The following is an 18216-nucleotide window of genomic DNA, read 5'->3' as shown; positions in this document are numbered from 1 at the left end:
AGGGTACTAGCAGAAATCAAAAACATCACTTAATCCCTCTTCTTTTAGTAGGAGGCATTGTGCAACCAAAAACTCCCTTTAGTTTGTAAAAGGATAACTCTAGACCTAATACTGTCTAGTACTTTATTGTCCTAAGACCTGGAAACAATTGTGAAAGCAAAATAGAAAAAGAGCTGAAATATTGTACATATAGCTTGGTATAGTTTTATTACGTTTCAGAGCAGCTATTGAAAATGTAATAAATCTAAAAATACAGCCTGATTTGATGAAACAGGAGATAACAGAATACATTTATAATTCATACCAAATAATAATAATGCAGCTGTCAGGAAGCAGATATCCTTTACATTGTATCAATGTAACATTTGATTAAATCTGATTCAGTATGGTATTATAAATTATATAAATTATACTGTGAAGAAGTTCATTGTATAATTGAACTTATACAATTAATTAATAGCATATTCATTAGCTTTTATTAAAGTTAATAAAAATAGAAAAATACATACTATCAGAGAGGACCATAGAAAATACTTTACTTTGATAAAGTTGATATTTATTTCAGGTAAACCAAAGCTAGGCCGTGAATTGGGCCGAGGGCAATATGGAGTGGTGTACCTATGTAATGCCTGGGGGGGACACTTCCCATGTGCACTCAAATCTGTTGTTCCACCAGATGAGAAGCATTGGAATGATCTTGCACTGGAATTTCACTATATGAGGTGGGTATAATTACATTTTGTGGTTAACGAGCAGGAAATAGCAAGAAACGCCTGCCAAACTATAGGTAGTCTTCAAGGTGCGAAAGGTGACTTAATGGCTGCTCGACGTTATAACAGACCCCCTACATACAACCTAGTTTCGAAGTTATGGCCATTGCAGTGCCCTGCACTCATTTGTTTTTATGATTGATTGCAGGGATGCTGCAGCAATCCCCTGCCTCTCCTCCCCATCCCAATTGTACAGACTGCATCAAGGCAGCAAAACAGAGCAGTTTATGCATTGAATGCATAGCATGATTCTGGAAGTGGCAGTGATACCAGAATGCCCCAGAGATTTCCAAAAAGCAGACTACATTAGCAAAGGTTATTTTGTCCCTCTGATGCATGATTCAGGAGGTGATCACCATATTTCCAGTAGCCGAATTACATTTTGGTAGTTGTAAATATTGTTGCTGCTTCCAGAATCATGTCACATGGCTGTGCAATGAAGCAATCCTTTCCAGTCTCTGAAATGCCTCAGAGCTCTTGAAAAAGTAAGTGAGGAGGAGAGTGTTTGTCCTGGCAGGGTAGGAATTGGACCTAAAGCCTATGGGGTCCTGGGGAAGTGAGAAAAAGCCTGTGGGGACCCAACTGGTGGGAAGTGGAGACAAAGTGTCTCAGGAGGATGGGGGAGACTTCGGGAGGCGGACCTGGGCCTGCACTAGGTCTACAAAGACCTCCCTCCTTCACCCTATGCTCCATTTAATGACCTAGTCTTTCATTTAATGGCCGCATCAAGAAGAGCAGGGTGTGAGGGTCATTAGGAAGCCCATTTCGTTTAACGTCTGTTGTAACGTGACTTTAATGGCAAGCCCCCTTATGGCCGCATCTCAAAGATATATCAAAATCAATATAACTTGGCAAAAAGAAGTGTCAAATCTTTTAGCAGATTTGCTGTAATTTGCATATTTTCATAGTTAGAATATTTATCTGTAATTTTTTCATCCTAACGCTGATTAAAAACAATACTTTAAACTAAGTGCATATTTCTGAAAGTATAGGTTAAAGAAAAATAATCTGGAAATGTTCTAGGTTAGAAAAACTGCTTTGCTTCTTTTGATAGTAATTGTCTGTTCCTAAGAAATCAAGTAAGTAGAATGACTACTTGGATCTTACTTTTGACATACCCTCTAGGTCACTGCCAAAGCATGAGCGGTTGGTAGACCTTCATGGATCCGTGATAGATTATAGCTATGGAGGAGGTTCCAGCATTGCTGTTTTACTGATAATGGAACAGTTACACAGAGACCTCTATACTGGATTAAAGGTAAGGAGAAACTCTTTCAAAATAGGAAAAAAGGTTTTAAAGAAAATGAAATGCCTATGTGACTAGTGGCCCTGTGTGATAGCTCTACTTAGTTTAACCAAAAATAAAACAAAGATCGTTACAAAAAATATGACTAACATACAAAAAGGCAAAATTAGGCATACAAGTAGTTTCTAAATTTAAATACCTAGGGATAGTTATTTCAGCACGCTGCTCATCAATTAAAGAAGACAATTATGGTAAATTAGTACAGAATATTAAAGTAGACCTAGAACGCTGGAAAAACTTACACCTTTCATTACTTGGGAGAATTGCAGCAGTAAAAATGAATATCCTTCCCAAAATGATATTTTTGTTTCAGAATATCCCAATTCAATTAGATAAGAAATTTTTCAAGGAGTTAAATAAAATAATCTTAGAATTTGTGTGATCTGGTAAGAAGGCTAGAATAAAATTAAAGGCTCTACAAGATGCCAAAGAAAGGGGTGGTTTAGGTTTCCCTGATTGGGAATTATATTACCTAGCCGCAGCCCTGACGTGGATTAGTGATTGGATAACCTTAGAAAATCAAAGATGCTTATAGTTAGAGGGTTATGATCTTCAGCAGGGATGGCATGCTCACATGTGAATGGGGCAAAACAGAAATCACCAATATTAAGACACAAGGTTCAGCAAGGATTAATAAAAAGCTGGAACACAGTTAAACGTCGATATTATACAAAGATTCCGGCCTGGTTATCGCCACTGGAGGCAGTTACATACCCCAATCTGTTTAGGAAAGACAAGGTTATTACATATAAAGACATTCTGACAGAAGAGGGTTATTTAAAATCAAAACAAGAGTTAAGACAACAAGGAATAGACATAGAGTGGTGGTCTTACCTCCAGATTCAAGCAAGATACACGAAAGATAAGCAAGAATGGGGTATTAATAGACAAGATATGGGGCTAGACAAAATATTGCTAAGCCCGGAGAAAAAACAAATAAAGAATATTTATAAACACTTATTGGAGTATAGACTATTCGAAGAACAGGTCGAAGAAACAATGGTGACATGGGCGATAGATCTAGGACATAATATTAATTTGGATCAATGGCAGCAGGTATGGATGCAAAACAATAAAATCACATTGGCGTCAACATATAAAGAGAATTTGTAAAAGATGGTTTACAGATGGCATCTCCCTCCAGCCAGATTAGCCAAAATGTATAAAGGGTATTCATCTATGTGTTGGAAATGTAAAAAAGAAAGGGGCACTTTTTTTCATGTTTGGTGGACATGTAGAAAAGAACAGGTGTATTGGGGTATGGTCTGGGAATGGGCAATAGAAATGACTATGTAAAACATTTAGTACAAACCTGAGACTTTGCTGTTAGGAATACTTAAAAAAAATGTAAGTAAAGATGACACATATTTATTCATTCACGTGGTTACAGCGGCAAGGATATTATTTGCGCAAAAATGGAAAGCTACGGATGTACCGAGTGGGGAAACATGTATTGCGCAGAATTAGACAGGATAACTAAAAGATTAAAAAATCAGGATGAATCAGATTTTTATCAAATATGGAATAAATTTTATAGATGGTGGGGAAAAAATCGAGGTCATTGAAATGAGAAAAGCCAAGATTGAGATTAGAATGATGTTACTATAAAGAGATTTAATTGTAATTAATGTAAATATGAACTGAGATGTCTGTCAAATGTTGATTTACCATGTTCAATGTTTTTAATTCCTTTTTTTATTCAATAAAATAAAAAATAATAATAATCTCAGTTTAACCCTTTCCACTTTCCACTCAAAAGTGTGGTTCTGATAGTATGGTTTAATTTAGTTTAGATTAGATTAGATCACATTAGGTTAGCATCTCCATCTTTCCTGCTTATGTCCAGCCAATAAGGAAATGGGCATTTAGTAGGGCTATTTAGGTTTCATGTGAGAGTGAAAAAGCAACATTTTTATTTTCTAGTTCCTATATTTCCCCACCCCATGTTGCTAAATAAACAGATATCACTATTATATTGAGAAATGGGACAGAGAGAAAAAAATGTTTTTCTTTCTTACTTATCTCTGGAACTTTCTGCTAAGTGCAAGAAGGAGACCATAATTTCCCGCACACTATTGTCTCAGGGATTCCAAAAGAACAATTCACTTTAACTTATTCAGTTGCCACCTTCAATATTCAGTTGCTTCAGATGGTGCTGAGAATGTTAAATTCTCATTGGGCTGCCCTTGAAACCTTTTCCTTCCTCCTTTTATTGCAAATATAGACTTCCCTGAGAATGTGTGTGTGTATTCCAGTTAGCATTCTCATATTCAGCCTAGCAGAATGAAATAGAATAGAACAAGCAGAACCATGCAATGACCTTTTCAACTAATCTTCTGAGAGGAAAAGTTTCTCAGGAAACTTTTTCCTGAGAAAACCTTTTGTCATATACAAGAATCACTTCTTAATAATTGGAGCTACTAATCACATTAAGAGATTGCTAAAAGAAAGTTTTCTTTTCACTTAGGCTGGTTTGACACTGGAGACAAGATTACAGATTGCACTGGATGTGGTTGAAGGGATTCGTTTTCTTCATAGCCAGGGGCTTGTTCATAGAGACATCAAACTTAAAAATGTACTGGTAAGGAATAACTCTGTGCCTGTAATTTTATACCCTATGCTCAAGTGAAATTAAATATCAATAGGTAAAATAAGGGTTTTATTTAAATTGTTCTCTAAAAAGAGGCCTCTGCTTTTACAAATAAATAAGTAGAAATGATTGTGATTGTAAAATGGAGGAAAGTCATCTTGTTTGGTTGAAGAAAAAAACCTAAGTTTTCTATATATAGAAAGATAAAGAACAAGAAAGACATAATTTCCTGTTGACACTCATGCTAAACAGAAAATCTCTGGTTTTCAAGTGATTAAAACAATTAGTACAATATTTATTAGTTTATAATACTGAAAATGATTAATGGTTAAAATCTGGTGGAAGAGATGAGTCTTCACAGATTTGATAAAAGCTGAGAGAGTCAGAGCTAAATAGTTTCTGAGGAAATGCATTCCATAACAAGAAGATACCCTTTATTCTTTCTAGATAAGAGAGCACCGTGATATTGGACTTTTTCTACAGATCTTAATTCTTAGATGAGGTCATAATTGGAGATATATATATATATATATTAGTAACAATATTAAAAACAAAAGAGTGATTCCTGGGTGTATTCATATCAAATAGCTAAAAAGCATAAGCACCAGGAAATTTACAAAACTATAGAAGTTTTAATTCAATAAAACACCAAGCTTTCGTTGGCAGCTGCCAACATCAGGGTACATTCTAGTCAATGGGGAAGTTCATTTATAGGTGAGACGCATTTGCGCCCGGCTCCTAGATCTCGTCACGGGTCCCAGCCGACCAATCTGCATTTTGGTCGTAGCTTCCATATTACTAACTGTATGTTCCTTACTTCTCTTGCCTGTATGTGTGTTACTGTCCATTTCCCCCTCCTTGTACGGCTGTAAACCAGGGGGATTCTTCACCTTCCTTTTTTGATCGATTGTGAGCTCCACATCCCTAAACTGTTTTCTCTTCTCACACCCCTCCCTGGGGCACTCCATCTCAGTGAGCTTTCTCCCACCTTCCCCCTCTCCATGTCCGTCATTCGCATTCCCATTGTCCTCCTTCCTACCGCAGAGCTTCACTCTAAATGTCTCGCCTTGGCCTCTGTTCTCCAGTCCCTCCCCCTCGTCAGCACATTTGCCAATCCCACAGGTGCTATCTCTTCCAACACTTACTTTCCCCCTCTCCCCACTCATACTGGCAACGCTTCCTGAGATGTCATGGAAATCAACCCGTAATCCTCACTGCCTCAACCGGGCTGTCAGCATGGGATGTACTCTCAGGCATATCTGCTCCGTCATCCCCTCAAGCCGGCTCCTCCCATCTTCCCCACACGGGGAATCCAACGGAGTCCTCGGCTTGCCGTCCGTCCGTTTCCCTACACCTCGGGAGCGGTGCACACCCCTGAGATGAGGGGATCCTCTGGTCCTCAGTTACCTCCCCCTTGCATGTTTCCGGGGGGTGTTGTTCCTCCTGGATGTTTCGGAAGGTGCGGGGAGACTTTTTTTCTCCCTATTCTCCGGGGGTATACCCGTGATTCTGAGGCAGACACAGTGGCGGGGATGGCGGTGGAGGTAGCGGTGGGGGTGGAGGCGGTGGAGGGGTCCCTCGGGTGTTGATTGTCTTGCCTCTGGATGCGTATGTACGGTGTTGTCCCTTCTGAGCACCTCACATGGCCCAGGGAAGCATCTGGCTCATTGGGAGCTGGATCTTTGATGTCAATAGATTTCCTTGCTCATTGAGAGTGCATGCATGCTCTCGTAGTTGGGAGGTTTTCCAGCTGTCGGTTGTTCCTTTCCTGGACATTCCTGGATCGTTGTTAACGAGGGGCTTGTCTCCCCCCTAGTTTCCCTCTCCAGGGGACACGGTACAAAATTGGATTGCTTCCATCGGGATTATCGACCACGCGTATCCCATGCCCTCATTGTTATATGCGCCGGGCACAGGTCTACATGCTGATTAATGGACTCTCCATCCGAGAGCCAGGCTTCCTTAAGTAGCCGGCCCCCTTTTGTACTAACACTGGCAATCACCGTACGTTGTCAAAATCAAACTTATGTCCGGATTCTGCCATGTGTGTCCAGATTTGGGAGTACTGTTCCCCTCTTTTTACGGCCAGCCTGTGTTCATGGATCCTAGTTTTAACTCTTTTTGAAGTTTCTCCCACATAATTGCTAGGGCAATCCTTGCAACCGATCTTATATACAATCCCTGATTTTTCTGCCATGGGGAGTGGATCCTTAGGTCTCATAACCTTGGACCATAATGTCTGGTTAGGTTTGTGTGCCACCCTCACATTGTAGGGCGCCAACAACCTAGCTGTGGCCTCCGAAACATTACTGATGTAGGGCAGGATAACACGGACTGCTTGTGATGGTGATTCTTCTGTCCATGAATTATTCGGGGGTCTGGATGGAATACTATGGTGCTTGATAAATTTCATTGGATAGCCATTGCGTCTGCATACGTGGAAAAGGTTTTTCCTTTCCTCTATTTTAGCTCTAGCTGTGTTGCAGTGGGAGTCTATTCTCTTAAAGAGTGTTCTAATACAGCTGGCTTTGTGGGCCACAGGGTGGTTACTGTCATGATGTAGAATTCTATCAGTATGCGTGGGTTTATGGTGGACCTGGCTCTCGGATGGAGAGTAAATTTCCTGGTGCTTATGCTTTTTAGCTATTTGATATAGATATATATATATATTTGATACACACACACACACACACACACACACATAGGTGTGTGTGTGTGTGTAAATTATGTAATATACATACACATGCATACACATACACATACACACAGATTTATATATATAGGGGTGTGTGTATGTAAATTATTTAAAGGCTACTACAAACACGCACACACACACCTATATATTTGTGTGTGTGTAAATTAAAGGCTAATACACACACACATACAGACATACAGACAGACAGAGAGACAGAAACAAAGAGAGATCCTAAATTATTTAAAGACTAATACAAACATTTTGTGACCAATAAGCAATTGGTAACCTTTTCAGATTTGTGATATCTATATTTTGCACTAGCTAACAGTGCAATTACAATTTATAATACAATTTGTAACATAATTCTTTAAGAGTAATCTATGTAGAGCATGATGCACTAACCAACATTGATATAACCAAGTAATGGATAAACTTATCACTATATCTAGTTTGCTCAGGAAGATTAACAGCTCATAATCCCTTTCACGCAAAATAAAAATAATTATATCAAATTTACCTGATGCTTTTATTTATTGGTTTGTTATTTATATTCTCCCTTTTCTCCCAGGGAAGATGCATAGGGCTCCTTCTTTCATTTCCCAACAATAACAGTATCTAGTAGATTGAGTAGAGATAGAGACTAGACCACAGGTCGGCAACCTGCGGCTCCAGAGCCGCATGCGGCTCTTTGAGCCTTCCCCGGTGGCTCCCAGCCTCCTCTGCCTTTGCAGAGAGAGACAGAGACAGAGAGAGGCAATTGCGCTTCCCTGCTTCCTTCTCTCTCTCTCTCTCTCTCTCTCTCTCTCTCTCTCTCTCTCTCTCTCTCTGTGTGTGTGTGTGTGTAAAAGATTGCACTCACAGTGTTCTCCGAGGAGCTGAAAAGCTTTCTGGACGGAGCTCCTCCTTTGCTGCGTCTCTGCAGGAAGCAGGAAGCAGGAAGGGCAGGAGAGAGCTAGCTAGCCCAGCTAGGCTGACTCAGGAATTCTGGGAATTGAAGTCCATGAGTCATAAAAGAGACGCGGTTGCTTACCCTGAGCTTGTTGGACAACAGCTTGAAGCTTGCCAGGTGAGCAGCAGATAGGAGAGAGAGAGAGAGAGAGAGAGAGAGAGAGAGGAAAGAGAGAGAGAGAGAGAGAGAAAGAAAGAGAATGGGGGAAGAGGAGTGGCAGGCAGACCAAGGGCAGATAGAGAGGGAGGGAGAGAGAGAGACAGACAGACAGAGAGAGAGAGACCCTTCTGACATCTAAAATGAAGATAACACTGCATATATCCTTTTTTAACCTGTATGTGTATGTATGTGTGTATATCTATATCTATATCTATATCTATCTGTCTGTCTGTCTCTCTCTGTGTGTGTGTGTGTATACATACATAAATACACACACACACACATATATACACACACACAAACACACACACACCTATAATAAAGGTAAAAAAGGACATATGCAGTGTTATCTTCATTTTAGATATCAAAAGGATTTTGCAGCTCCCGGTGTTTTTGGTGGGAAACGGGTCCAAGTGGCTCTTTGAGTGTTTTGGGTTGCCTACCCCTGGACTAGACTAACATTACCCAGTAAATTTCCATGGCTGAGTATAGATTTAAGTGTTGGTATTCATGGATCTCCAGTATCCAAAGCACTGTATCTTTTTTATTGTACTAGTAGTAAAATGGGATGGATTTGAAAGATTTGTTTTCTTTATAAGAAAATTCCGTCTAGTCAGTGGTTAAGACGACAACTGTATATCACCTTATGTTGGAAATTTTTTGAAGAATTTAATGAAGTATGAGACTCTATGTAATAGCTGAAAGCAGAACCTCTAGTATCAAATCTGATATGATCTAGAGTTATAATATGAACAACAAGGGTGGCTACTTTTTAAAATATCCTAGTTAATTGCTTCTAAGACCATGTATCTGATGCCACTGGTCAAAGTATGAGACTTCATTAACTTTGTTCAGCAAAGACACTTTTGAAAATAGGAATTGTTTGTAGAAGTTACTGCTTCCTAAAGAGATTTGATGGCAGAATGTTTTTGATAATCATTGTATTGCTTGTTGTGCAATCATTGTATACTACATTTTATATTCTTTACAGCTGGATAAAAACAATAGAGCTAAAATCACTGACCTGGGATTTTGTAAACCTGAAGCAATGATGTCTGGAAGTATTGTTGGGACACCCATACACATGGCTCCTGAACTCTTCACAGGTGAACTTATCTTGAAAATCTTATTGTTAGCAATGAAGAATTCTGAAGTAAAATCTTGGTAAAATAGTCTATATCCAAGAAAACCAGAAAAAGTACTGTTTCTTTCAGGAAAGTTCGTGTGTCCATGATAAGGAGAAGTAAACACGTTGAACTCTGTTACATAGATCTCAATCTTGCAAAACTTTAAAAAAGGAGTTAATTTCAAGGACAACAAAATTTCATAATTTGGGGCCACTAGAGAGATTCTCTCTTTTGCTCTCTAAAACTACCAAACAAATGAAATAATTGAAAGAACTTAGGTAATCCTTGGTACAAATACAAAATGATTTAGTTTAATGTTAGCATTTTATCAGAATGTGAAAATATAATCCATGAATGGTATTGTTAATCTAATTTTCATCACTGTGTTCCGAGAAGCTGCTTGTGAACACTGTGGGTATAGGAGATGGGGGGAGGGCAAATTAAAAGCCCTTAACACAAATGCAGTCCTCCGAGGGAAAATACTGACTTGGTTATCTGGTGCCAAAATGGGCAACTATCTCATTATAAAAACACTTTCTTAGGAAAATTACACTGCTTAGTACATTTAGAAGGTAAGGAATGCAGAATGCTAGGAAAGCAAAGTAACTCCTTAGAAAAAAAATATGTTACTTCTCTTTGTTCTTTCAGACTAGCACCCACCTCCATCTTTGTAGTCTTGTCCCATTACCTCATAGTTATACCCTAATATTCTTCCTGACTTTACTGGGTGCATGATCAGTTATATTCATTGAAACACCTGGCTGCCAAATCCAATCCCATGCAATTCTAATTTGCTTAAGTCTATAAATATAGTCTGTAGCTCCATCTCTCTTTAGGCTTGTCTTTGCTTCCAGCGCTGTAAATAGACCAATTTACACTTCACTTATAGCGTTTCCTAGTTTCTGGTTCAACTGAACCTTTTTGAGGGAAATGTACTTATTTTATACCCAGAATATTATACGCTTTATCTCCTTGAATATGGTATGTAGATTCTTGGTATACAAATCTATGAAATCACATGATCAGTGACGTCAGTGCTCCCTAGTCTAAAAAAGAGCATTTCTGATTGGCTGATTATTACTTGATCCAAGAGAGTGATAAAAAAATACTGTATATGTGGCTCAAGTTGTCACATTTGTGGTATAACATTTTGTGCCAGCCTCCATTATTGTGCTGCTCTTGCCCTACTAGATTATCTAATGGAGGATGAATACACGTAATAGATTTTAACCAATATTTCTTGTTCATATTTCACAGGGAAATATGATAACTCTGTGGATGTATACGCATTTGGCATCCTATTCTGGTACATCTGTTCAGGACATGTGAAATTACCAGAGGCTTTTGAGAGATGTGCAAGCAAAGATCATCTTTGGAACAATGTACGAAGAGGTAGGCATAGCTGCAACACAAATAGATTATATCAAATTGTGAAATGGTGAATACATAGAATTTCCTAAAGCAGAGGTCTGCTGGTCAGATTCTGTCTTCATAGTATTTCAGAATGTGAATGAAGTACAAACCAAAAAAAGATTAGTGGGTAAGTATTTTAAGTATTGGATTTCTTTTCTTACATCAACTTATGCTAAAGTTATCTTCATGGAAACTTATTTTAACAAGCATGAAGAATGGAATAGAAGGGCCCATAGCACTCATTTTAATACGGTGACAACTATCAATACATCATATAATAATGTATACTTCATTATCTTGATGTGCTTACAGGAACAAACCATGTAGACTGTTTTATCATTCTTCTAGAAATGTATACCAACTACAATTTATAAAAAGTTTAAAGCAATGTTGGAGTAATAAAATGTTCTTGCATTTCTTGGTAATGCTGCCTGTTGGTCTTTCAACCTTCCATCAGGATCCTAAATCTGGGAATGATTCACATAAGCCACATAAATTTTTCTTTAGAAAATGAGGGAAATGTAATTCTAACCTCATTATATCCTACTGGAGTCCAATTCCTCAGGAACTTTGAATCTGAAACACTCTGAAGTGTTGGGAAATGCCAGCTAGGCAGGGAGGAGGAATCAAGCAGGGAATTATAACCTTGAGTCAAGATTCAGGACTAACCCCCCCCCCCCCCAAAAAAAAACAACAACTCCATGGAACCTTATTTATTTTTTCCCAAAGGAAGCAAACAGTCTGGAGAGATTTCTGTGTTATAAGCAGAATATAATAAAATTGGTATCTTGAACCCTACACATGTGGATCTGGTCGCTTGCGAGTTTAGATTGCCATTCCTAAATACTATCCTGTGGATCTCTGCTATGGTCAAAGGGATTTGCTTCTGTTGTATACTTAAGATGGGAACTGGGTCATGTTTCTGAAGACAGAGATATAGATAGCGCTAAATATAAATGTACTAAATATGAGATAGAATATATTAAAAGTGAATCACGCTAACGTTTACTCACGTAAATGGTCTAATATGTACACTATAACACAGAAATAAGCTATTTAATCAGAACATCAGCAGCTGTATGTATAAATCTACAGTATCTATAAATGTCTATGCACTAGGAAAATTCTGTTTCCTTTTGCATTCTGCCTATGCAAATTGTTACTGTAATTTTAAATAGACTACTTGCGTAAGTCTTTATTCATACATATTTGAGAATATTCATAATATTTCTTTATGTTTCTCTCTTTCTCCCAATTTTTATGGTTAATCACTTGTCAAATCTGGCCTGCTAATAGAGGATTAAAAACATCAAAACACAAGTAAGAATCAATAAAAACTGACAGTACTGGGGTAAATAGATGACATGGGTGGCACACAAATCTAATAAATAAAAATAATTCATATAGCATACACTAAAATGGGCATGTAAAATATACTGCCTCAATGCCTGGGGGGAGGGGACTGGGACTAAAGCTTGATAGGATCAGGGCCATCTGAATCTTGGAAGCAGGGAAATGTTATTCACAGGACAGTCAAATATCTAGGCCAGTGGTTCTCAACCTGTGGGTCGGGACCCCATTTGGGGTCGAATGACCATTTCATGGGGGTCACCAAACCATGCTGTCCGCCATTTTTTTCCCTTTTCCCTAGCTGCCCTACTCCCTCTTATTGGTGGCCACACCCACTTGGGGGTCACCACAACATGGGGAACTGTATTATGGGGTCACGGCATTAGAAAGGTTGAGAATCACTGATCTAGGCCCTGTGCTATGTAGGGCTTTCTAGATAACCACAATGCAGTCAAAGGCCTGCATTGTGGTTATGCAGGCCTGCTAAGCTGTATCTTTAACAACTTGTATTACTGTATTTTTGGTAACTGAAGCTTCTTAGAGATCTTCAAGGGCAGCCCCATATATGTCACAGGCCAAATGAGAGGTGACTGAAACATTAGTGACTGAGAATAAGACCTCCCAATACAAAAATAGGCACACTTGGTACATAAGATGAATTTGTGCAAAGGCCCTACTAACCATGGCTGCCATTGCTCTTTAAGCAGGAGCTACAAGAGTACAGGACTTTGACATTCTGCACTAGTTGTCTGGGGAAGTGCAACCCAGACCAGGATTAATAGTGGAAGCTCTCTAGAACATAATAGCTCCCAAATCCATAGTCACTCAGTTTTGTTAGGGTTGAACCTCAGTGTTTTATTTCCCATCCAGATTCCCACGGATCCTAAATAATGTGTTATCTCAAAACCTTTTATTCTTTATAAAACTTTGGATAAAATTTATTTCCAGAAATAACAGAACAAAACCGCTGCAATTTATAGGTCAAAGGATTAACTTTGCACCTTCATTACCTTACCACATTCTCCTCTCTTCTTAGGTGTTCGCCCTGAACGTCTTCCCATTTTTGATGAGGAATGTTGGCAGTTGATGGAAGCCTGTTGGGATGGGGACTCCTCTCAGCGCCCTCTCTTGGGCATAGTCCAACCTATGTTGCAAAGAATAATGGACAGACTTTGCAAATTGTACTCTGAGCAGTTGAACAAAGGACTGGATGATTCCACTTGAAGACATTGTGAATTTGTTCAGTTATATGAGAACCCAGGTCCCCACTTTGCCACTGGCAACTCAGTGGCTCCCTGGAACAAACCAGTCAAAAATTGAGGGTTCAGGTGAGATGATTGAAATTCCACCTTTATATAGTAGCCAGAGACTTCTGTTTTCAATACACACTACTAATGCAGCTTTCCAGTGCTTCCTTTTTTCTTAAAAATAAATTAGAAGACTAGGAACTTAGACCCCAGTCTGCAAGGGGTTTTACTTATCTGTTCAGGTTCCAGTAGAGACAGAAAGCACTGTTAAGTTCAGAAGCCTGGCAGTCAACACAACTGCATCTTAAGCTACAGTCCCTACTAGCTAGATGCATGTACATCAGCCTTTCTGAATGTCATACGTGTGAATGCGGATGATTGGAAAAAATAAGATGGTGTCCCTTCCAAAGGGAAGGTAATCTTCTAATTTTTGCAGTGCAGAGAGTTGTGAATTAATCTGGACTTCTGATAATATGTGGTATTGTTTGCACAATGGGATCAAAGCTCATAATGGGAAAGTCTCACTGCAAGAATATCTCGAAGTATGAGCTCACTGTCATTTATGAACCAAATTGCTTTTGGGGAAATTGACAATTAGGTTACAATGGCCTTATTTTATTATTACCATTACTTTACAAACTTTAAGACAATACTTCACTCAAAGGTTGTTGATATATTGAAATAAAAAGACAAGTAACAACTATTGCCCGTAACCAATGGACAACCAGATGTTTTTAATCATAGCAGATTATTTTGCTTTGCTTTTCTCCCTTTGAATCTAAAGAAAGGCAATGACTGTTTTAAACTCTTAATGTTGACTGGCTATTTTAAAACATTTTGTCAGCTTTGTATTTTTAAGTCATTCCTTTGAAGACTATTTAAGAGAAACTTGTCACTTTTCTGTGGATGTGTCTGACCATCATTTTCTTATTGGGCTTTATTATTTAATATTTCCCATGTAATTTACATACTCTAACACAAAGATGCCTTTTCATTTTTTTATACACAATTTAGTTTCATAGCACAATATTTTAAGAATGTTTAGCCTGAAATGCAGTGTTTCTGGCACAGATATAGAATGGGACCAATTACCAGTAGCAGTGTTCCTTCAGTTATTTAGAGAATGGGAAAAACCATTTTCCTTCATCAGTATACCATGAGACATACTGGTCCCATTGACATAGGATAAACTGTGTGCTGTGCAAACCTAATCATTTTTTCTAGGAGGCACCATTTGTACAAAGCTGAAATGGGGCCTTTTCCCTAGTTATGTAAATCACTAAAAACAAAAGTAGCCCCTCAGTGTTACTCAGTAGTGAGATAAACCTTTGTGTGTGTGCAATAAAATCAGATATAATTCTTTTAAAATAACTGCTTCTTACTTAGTTGCATTTATGGTTCTGTTGCAGTCTAAAGTTGTTTTGGCACTTCTGTCCAATAATTGTAGCATTTGGCAAATTTACCAAAATAGGCAGCCATAGCTGTGAACTTTACAGAAAAGCACCTTTTCTCAAATCAGAAGCTCTATTATTGTCACGGATGTATTTTTGGAGTACCATTCCAGTCACTTGATAGTATTCCTTATTTTATATCTTTGTTTGTGCCATGGTGGCTAGTGATATTGTTTAGAATTAGGAGCATCTCGGTCAGTATTTTTGGAAGTATAGAAATGGTTTATGTAATATAAAATGAAGCTGTTTTTGAACACATTGTGCATAGCTTTTACCAATCAGCTACTTTTTCACCATTTATCTTGTGCCTTTAAAAACTAACAGTCATCAAATCATGCTCTTTTGAGGCTGTTTTCCCCATTGATATAAAATTGGCTGTATCACTTCTCAATATAAAACACGCATGCACTTTTCTGCTGGGAATATATTTTTATTTGTGCTGTTATCAGCCCCCACAAACATGTTGTATGTACAAAAACCAGATGAATGTTTTTGTTCCTAAAGATGTGCTATTAGTAAAATACATTTAGGTTTGGATTTAAAAGATACATTCCATTTCATATTAGAAAGTTTGTGAGTTTTCCTAGTGTTATTACTACTACTGTAGCATGAGAAATGCAGCATATATTGTAAACACTAAATATTTTCAAAGGTGAAGGTATAGAGCAAAATGTGGTATTATCCATAATATTGCAATGGATGATACAACTGTCAATGAATATAAAAAAGTCAAAGAGATTTGACAAAAGTATAGTATCAGATCTCTCTAAAATCTTCCAGTTATGATTGCCTATAACTACTCCGTTTCCATTAAAACATGGTTAATTTTATCCCAATTATTCCATACTCAAGAATGATACTTTATTTATTGAACTGTACAACGCAAGGTTTACATATTAATACCAACTGAATGGCTAAAGCAGGTGCTCCAGAAGATTAGATTACTATGTATACAGATCAAAGGAAATCCAGCTAGTTTACAAAACAGATACAACTGCAGAAATTACAGCTGGCAGAATCAAATTATTTACATTGGTGCTAGTAATTGATGCTTCTTAGGTGAAACTATCTGAAGTTGTTTCATTGCTTGGATAGTCCATTTTGATTTGGGAACTGGCCATATAAGTTCTGGACAAACACTACAGAGGAGTTACATGAGCTACATTTTAGCTTACAAAACAAGGCTTGAATTCAGGGTAAGACTGCACTGTTGTAGTGATGAGTCCTAGCCTTAGCTTGCTGGTGCATTGCTCTACCAGTCACATTGCTATTTAAGTGGACTGACATTTTTTTTGTATCACCTCAATTTTTTATTGCTTATAGCTTGATTGTGCAATGTGCACTGTTCTAGCTTTTCTAATTAAAAAAACAAGCTCTACCATGTAACAGTTTTTATCAGCACTTTTTGTTAATTCTTTTTTCTGTTCCTTCTCCTCCTCTTATCAGGATTTGGAAAGTCAGGAGAGATACTTGAATCATCATTTTCTTCTTTTATTTCCAGAGCGATAGACTTAATGAGAGGAACATCAGCACTGCTCCTTTATTTAATGTGTTTTTGTGCTGAGCTCCTTTCATTTTTAGAAATGTATATAATGCTTGTCTATATCCACTGCCTCTTAGTCAGAAGTTATCCTTTTAAAAATATTATTGGTTTATTTTTCTCCAGGGAGAGAATAAGAGCATATTTGCATATGAAACTCCCTCAGGGGCTTAAACAGTACTGCATTTCTTTAACATGTTCATTTAAGTCTGTTAAATTGATGGTCAACTGTTACACTTGATCAGGAGCAGATGAAACATGAGAGAGTTGTATAGTTCCACTGTAATGCCTGTAGATTTTGTATTACTTTTTATTTTTTAAAAAAACTGGTGTATTATAGTGTTAAAGGCAAGATAACAAACTTACCAATTATATAGGAAAAGTGCAATAATATGGAAATTCAAGATTTAAAGACAAGTATTTTTCTTGTATTGTATTAATTACTTTTCCACTGCTGCCCCTCTCCATAACATGTATTTTAAAACAATGTGAGAATTAAGACTTCATTTAATGCCATAATGAAGCTCTGTTTTAATAGGTGATAGAATGCACTGAAGTGCTGTTACATAATAAAGATTTCATTAACATTTTATGTTACTGGTGTGGTTTATTCTTTTAATAATTGTTATAGTATTATAACATCACCAGCTGTGGTGAAAAGAGAGACAAATCGCAGTAACACTGATGACTAAATTGATGTTTTATTTACTTAAGCTTGCTTCCATTAATAGCATTTTTCTACTTGACTGCTGGTATTGACATATCTTGTTTCTATGCCTATAACTGTAACAAAGTAGCGACCCTAAATCAATCAATCCTACTTCTGATTCTTTCCACCTTTTTATTGTAAGCTTCCTTCCATGATGAAGTGTCTTCCAGGAAGACAGAATGAAGTCAATTTAGCAAAGATAAGTGCCTTCATTAGGACTTACTTTGTGGCACTAGGGGGGTAAAGTGCACTTATTTCTCCATCCTTACTGCACCCGCAGATAGACCAGGTTCCTTCTGAGTAAGGAGCAGCTGGGGAACTACTACAGGCTGCTCTGAGGAATAGTTTCAGCATCTACTAGACAAAGTAGCTCAACTTTGCTCAGAGTGGGATTCCAACTGAGCAAATTCTTTGGAAGTGACAGAGACATGTTTAAGCCCTGTTATTTGGGAGGAGTTTGAATTGGTTGGTTGCATGGAAGTGAAAAAGGTCTTGTGGCTGTAGTTTGGCCATCTGTTTTTTAGACTCAAACTTAAGAGTTGAGGCTTCCTGGGAGGTGGCTTGTAGATGGGTCCAAGAAATGGTTACTGCCTGTTTGCAGGAGGAAATGATTCTGCCTACTCTGAAAGACGAGGTGAATCAACCACTTCTTAAGATGCCATTGAATTCAGACAATTTTCGTCCCATCTCCATCCTTCCTTTGTTGGGGAAGTGGAGATGACATTGGGGCTCAGCTGCAGAGTTCTGGATGAAGATTATCTAGATCAGGGGTCCTCAACCTTGGCAACTTTAAGACTTGTGGACTTCAAATCCCAGAATTCCTCAGCCAGCAAAGCTGGCTGAGGAATTCTGAGAGTTGAAGTCCACAAGTCTTAAAGTTGCCAAGGTTGAGGACCCCTGATCTAGATCC

The 18216-nt window shown here is 38.0% G+C and overlaps 1 protein-coding gene across 2 annotated transcripts in view; it reads left to right on the top strand.

Annotated features, from left to right (window-relative positions):
- Positions 1-17189, top strand: part of DSTYK (dual serine/threonine and tyrosine protein kinase) — a 42592-nt gene extending 25403 nt beyond the window's left edge. The window contains exons 8-14 of one of the 2 annotated variants that reach the window (XM_039320327.1): positions 566-722; positions 1896-2028; positions 4544-4657; positions 9461-9575; positions 10854-10988; positions 12306-12329; positions 13396-13526. In XM_039320327.1, coding sequence (XP_039176261.1) covers positions 566-722; positions 1896-2028; positions 4544-4657; positions 9461-9575; positions 10854-10988; positions 12306-12313 — 662 coding nt within the window. In that variant the 3' untranslated portion in view covers positions 12314-12329; positions 13396-13526. Of the gene's footprint in view, positions 1-565; positions 723-1895; positions 2029-4543; positions 4658-9460; positions 9576-10853; positions 10989-12305; positions 12330-13395 lie in introns of both variants that reach the window. The other variant, XM_039320318.1, reaches the window with a different exon arrangement.
- Positions 17190-18216: the final 1027 nt, after the last annotated feature.

This window comes from Crotalus tigris, unplaced genomic scaffold (genome assembly GCF_016545835.1).
Source record: "Crotalus tigris isolate CLP2741 ecotype Arizona unplaced genomic scaffold, ASM1654583v1 scf7180000017605.3043972, whole genome shotgun sequence".
Taxonomy (NCBI): Eukaryota; Metazoa; Chordata; class Lepidosauria; order Squamata; family Viperidae; genus Crotalus; species Crotalus tigris.
This window is presented reverse-complemented; position numbering and strand designations above follow the sequence as displayed.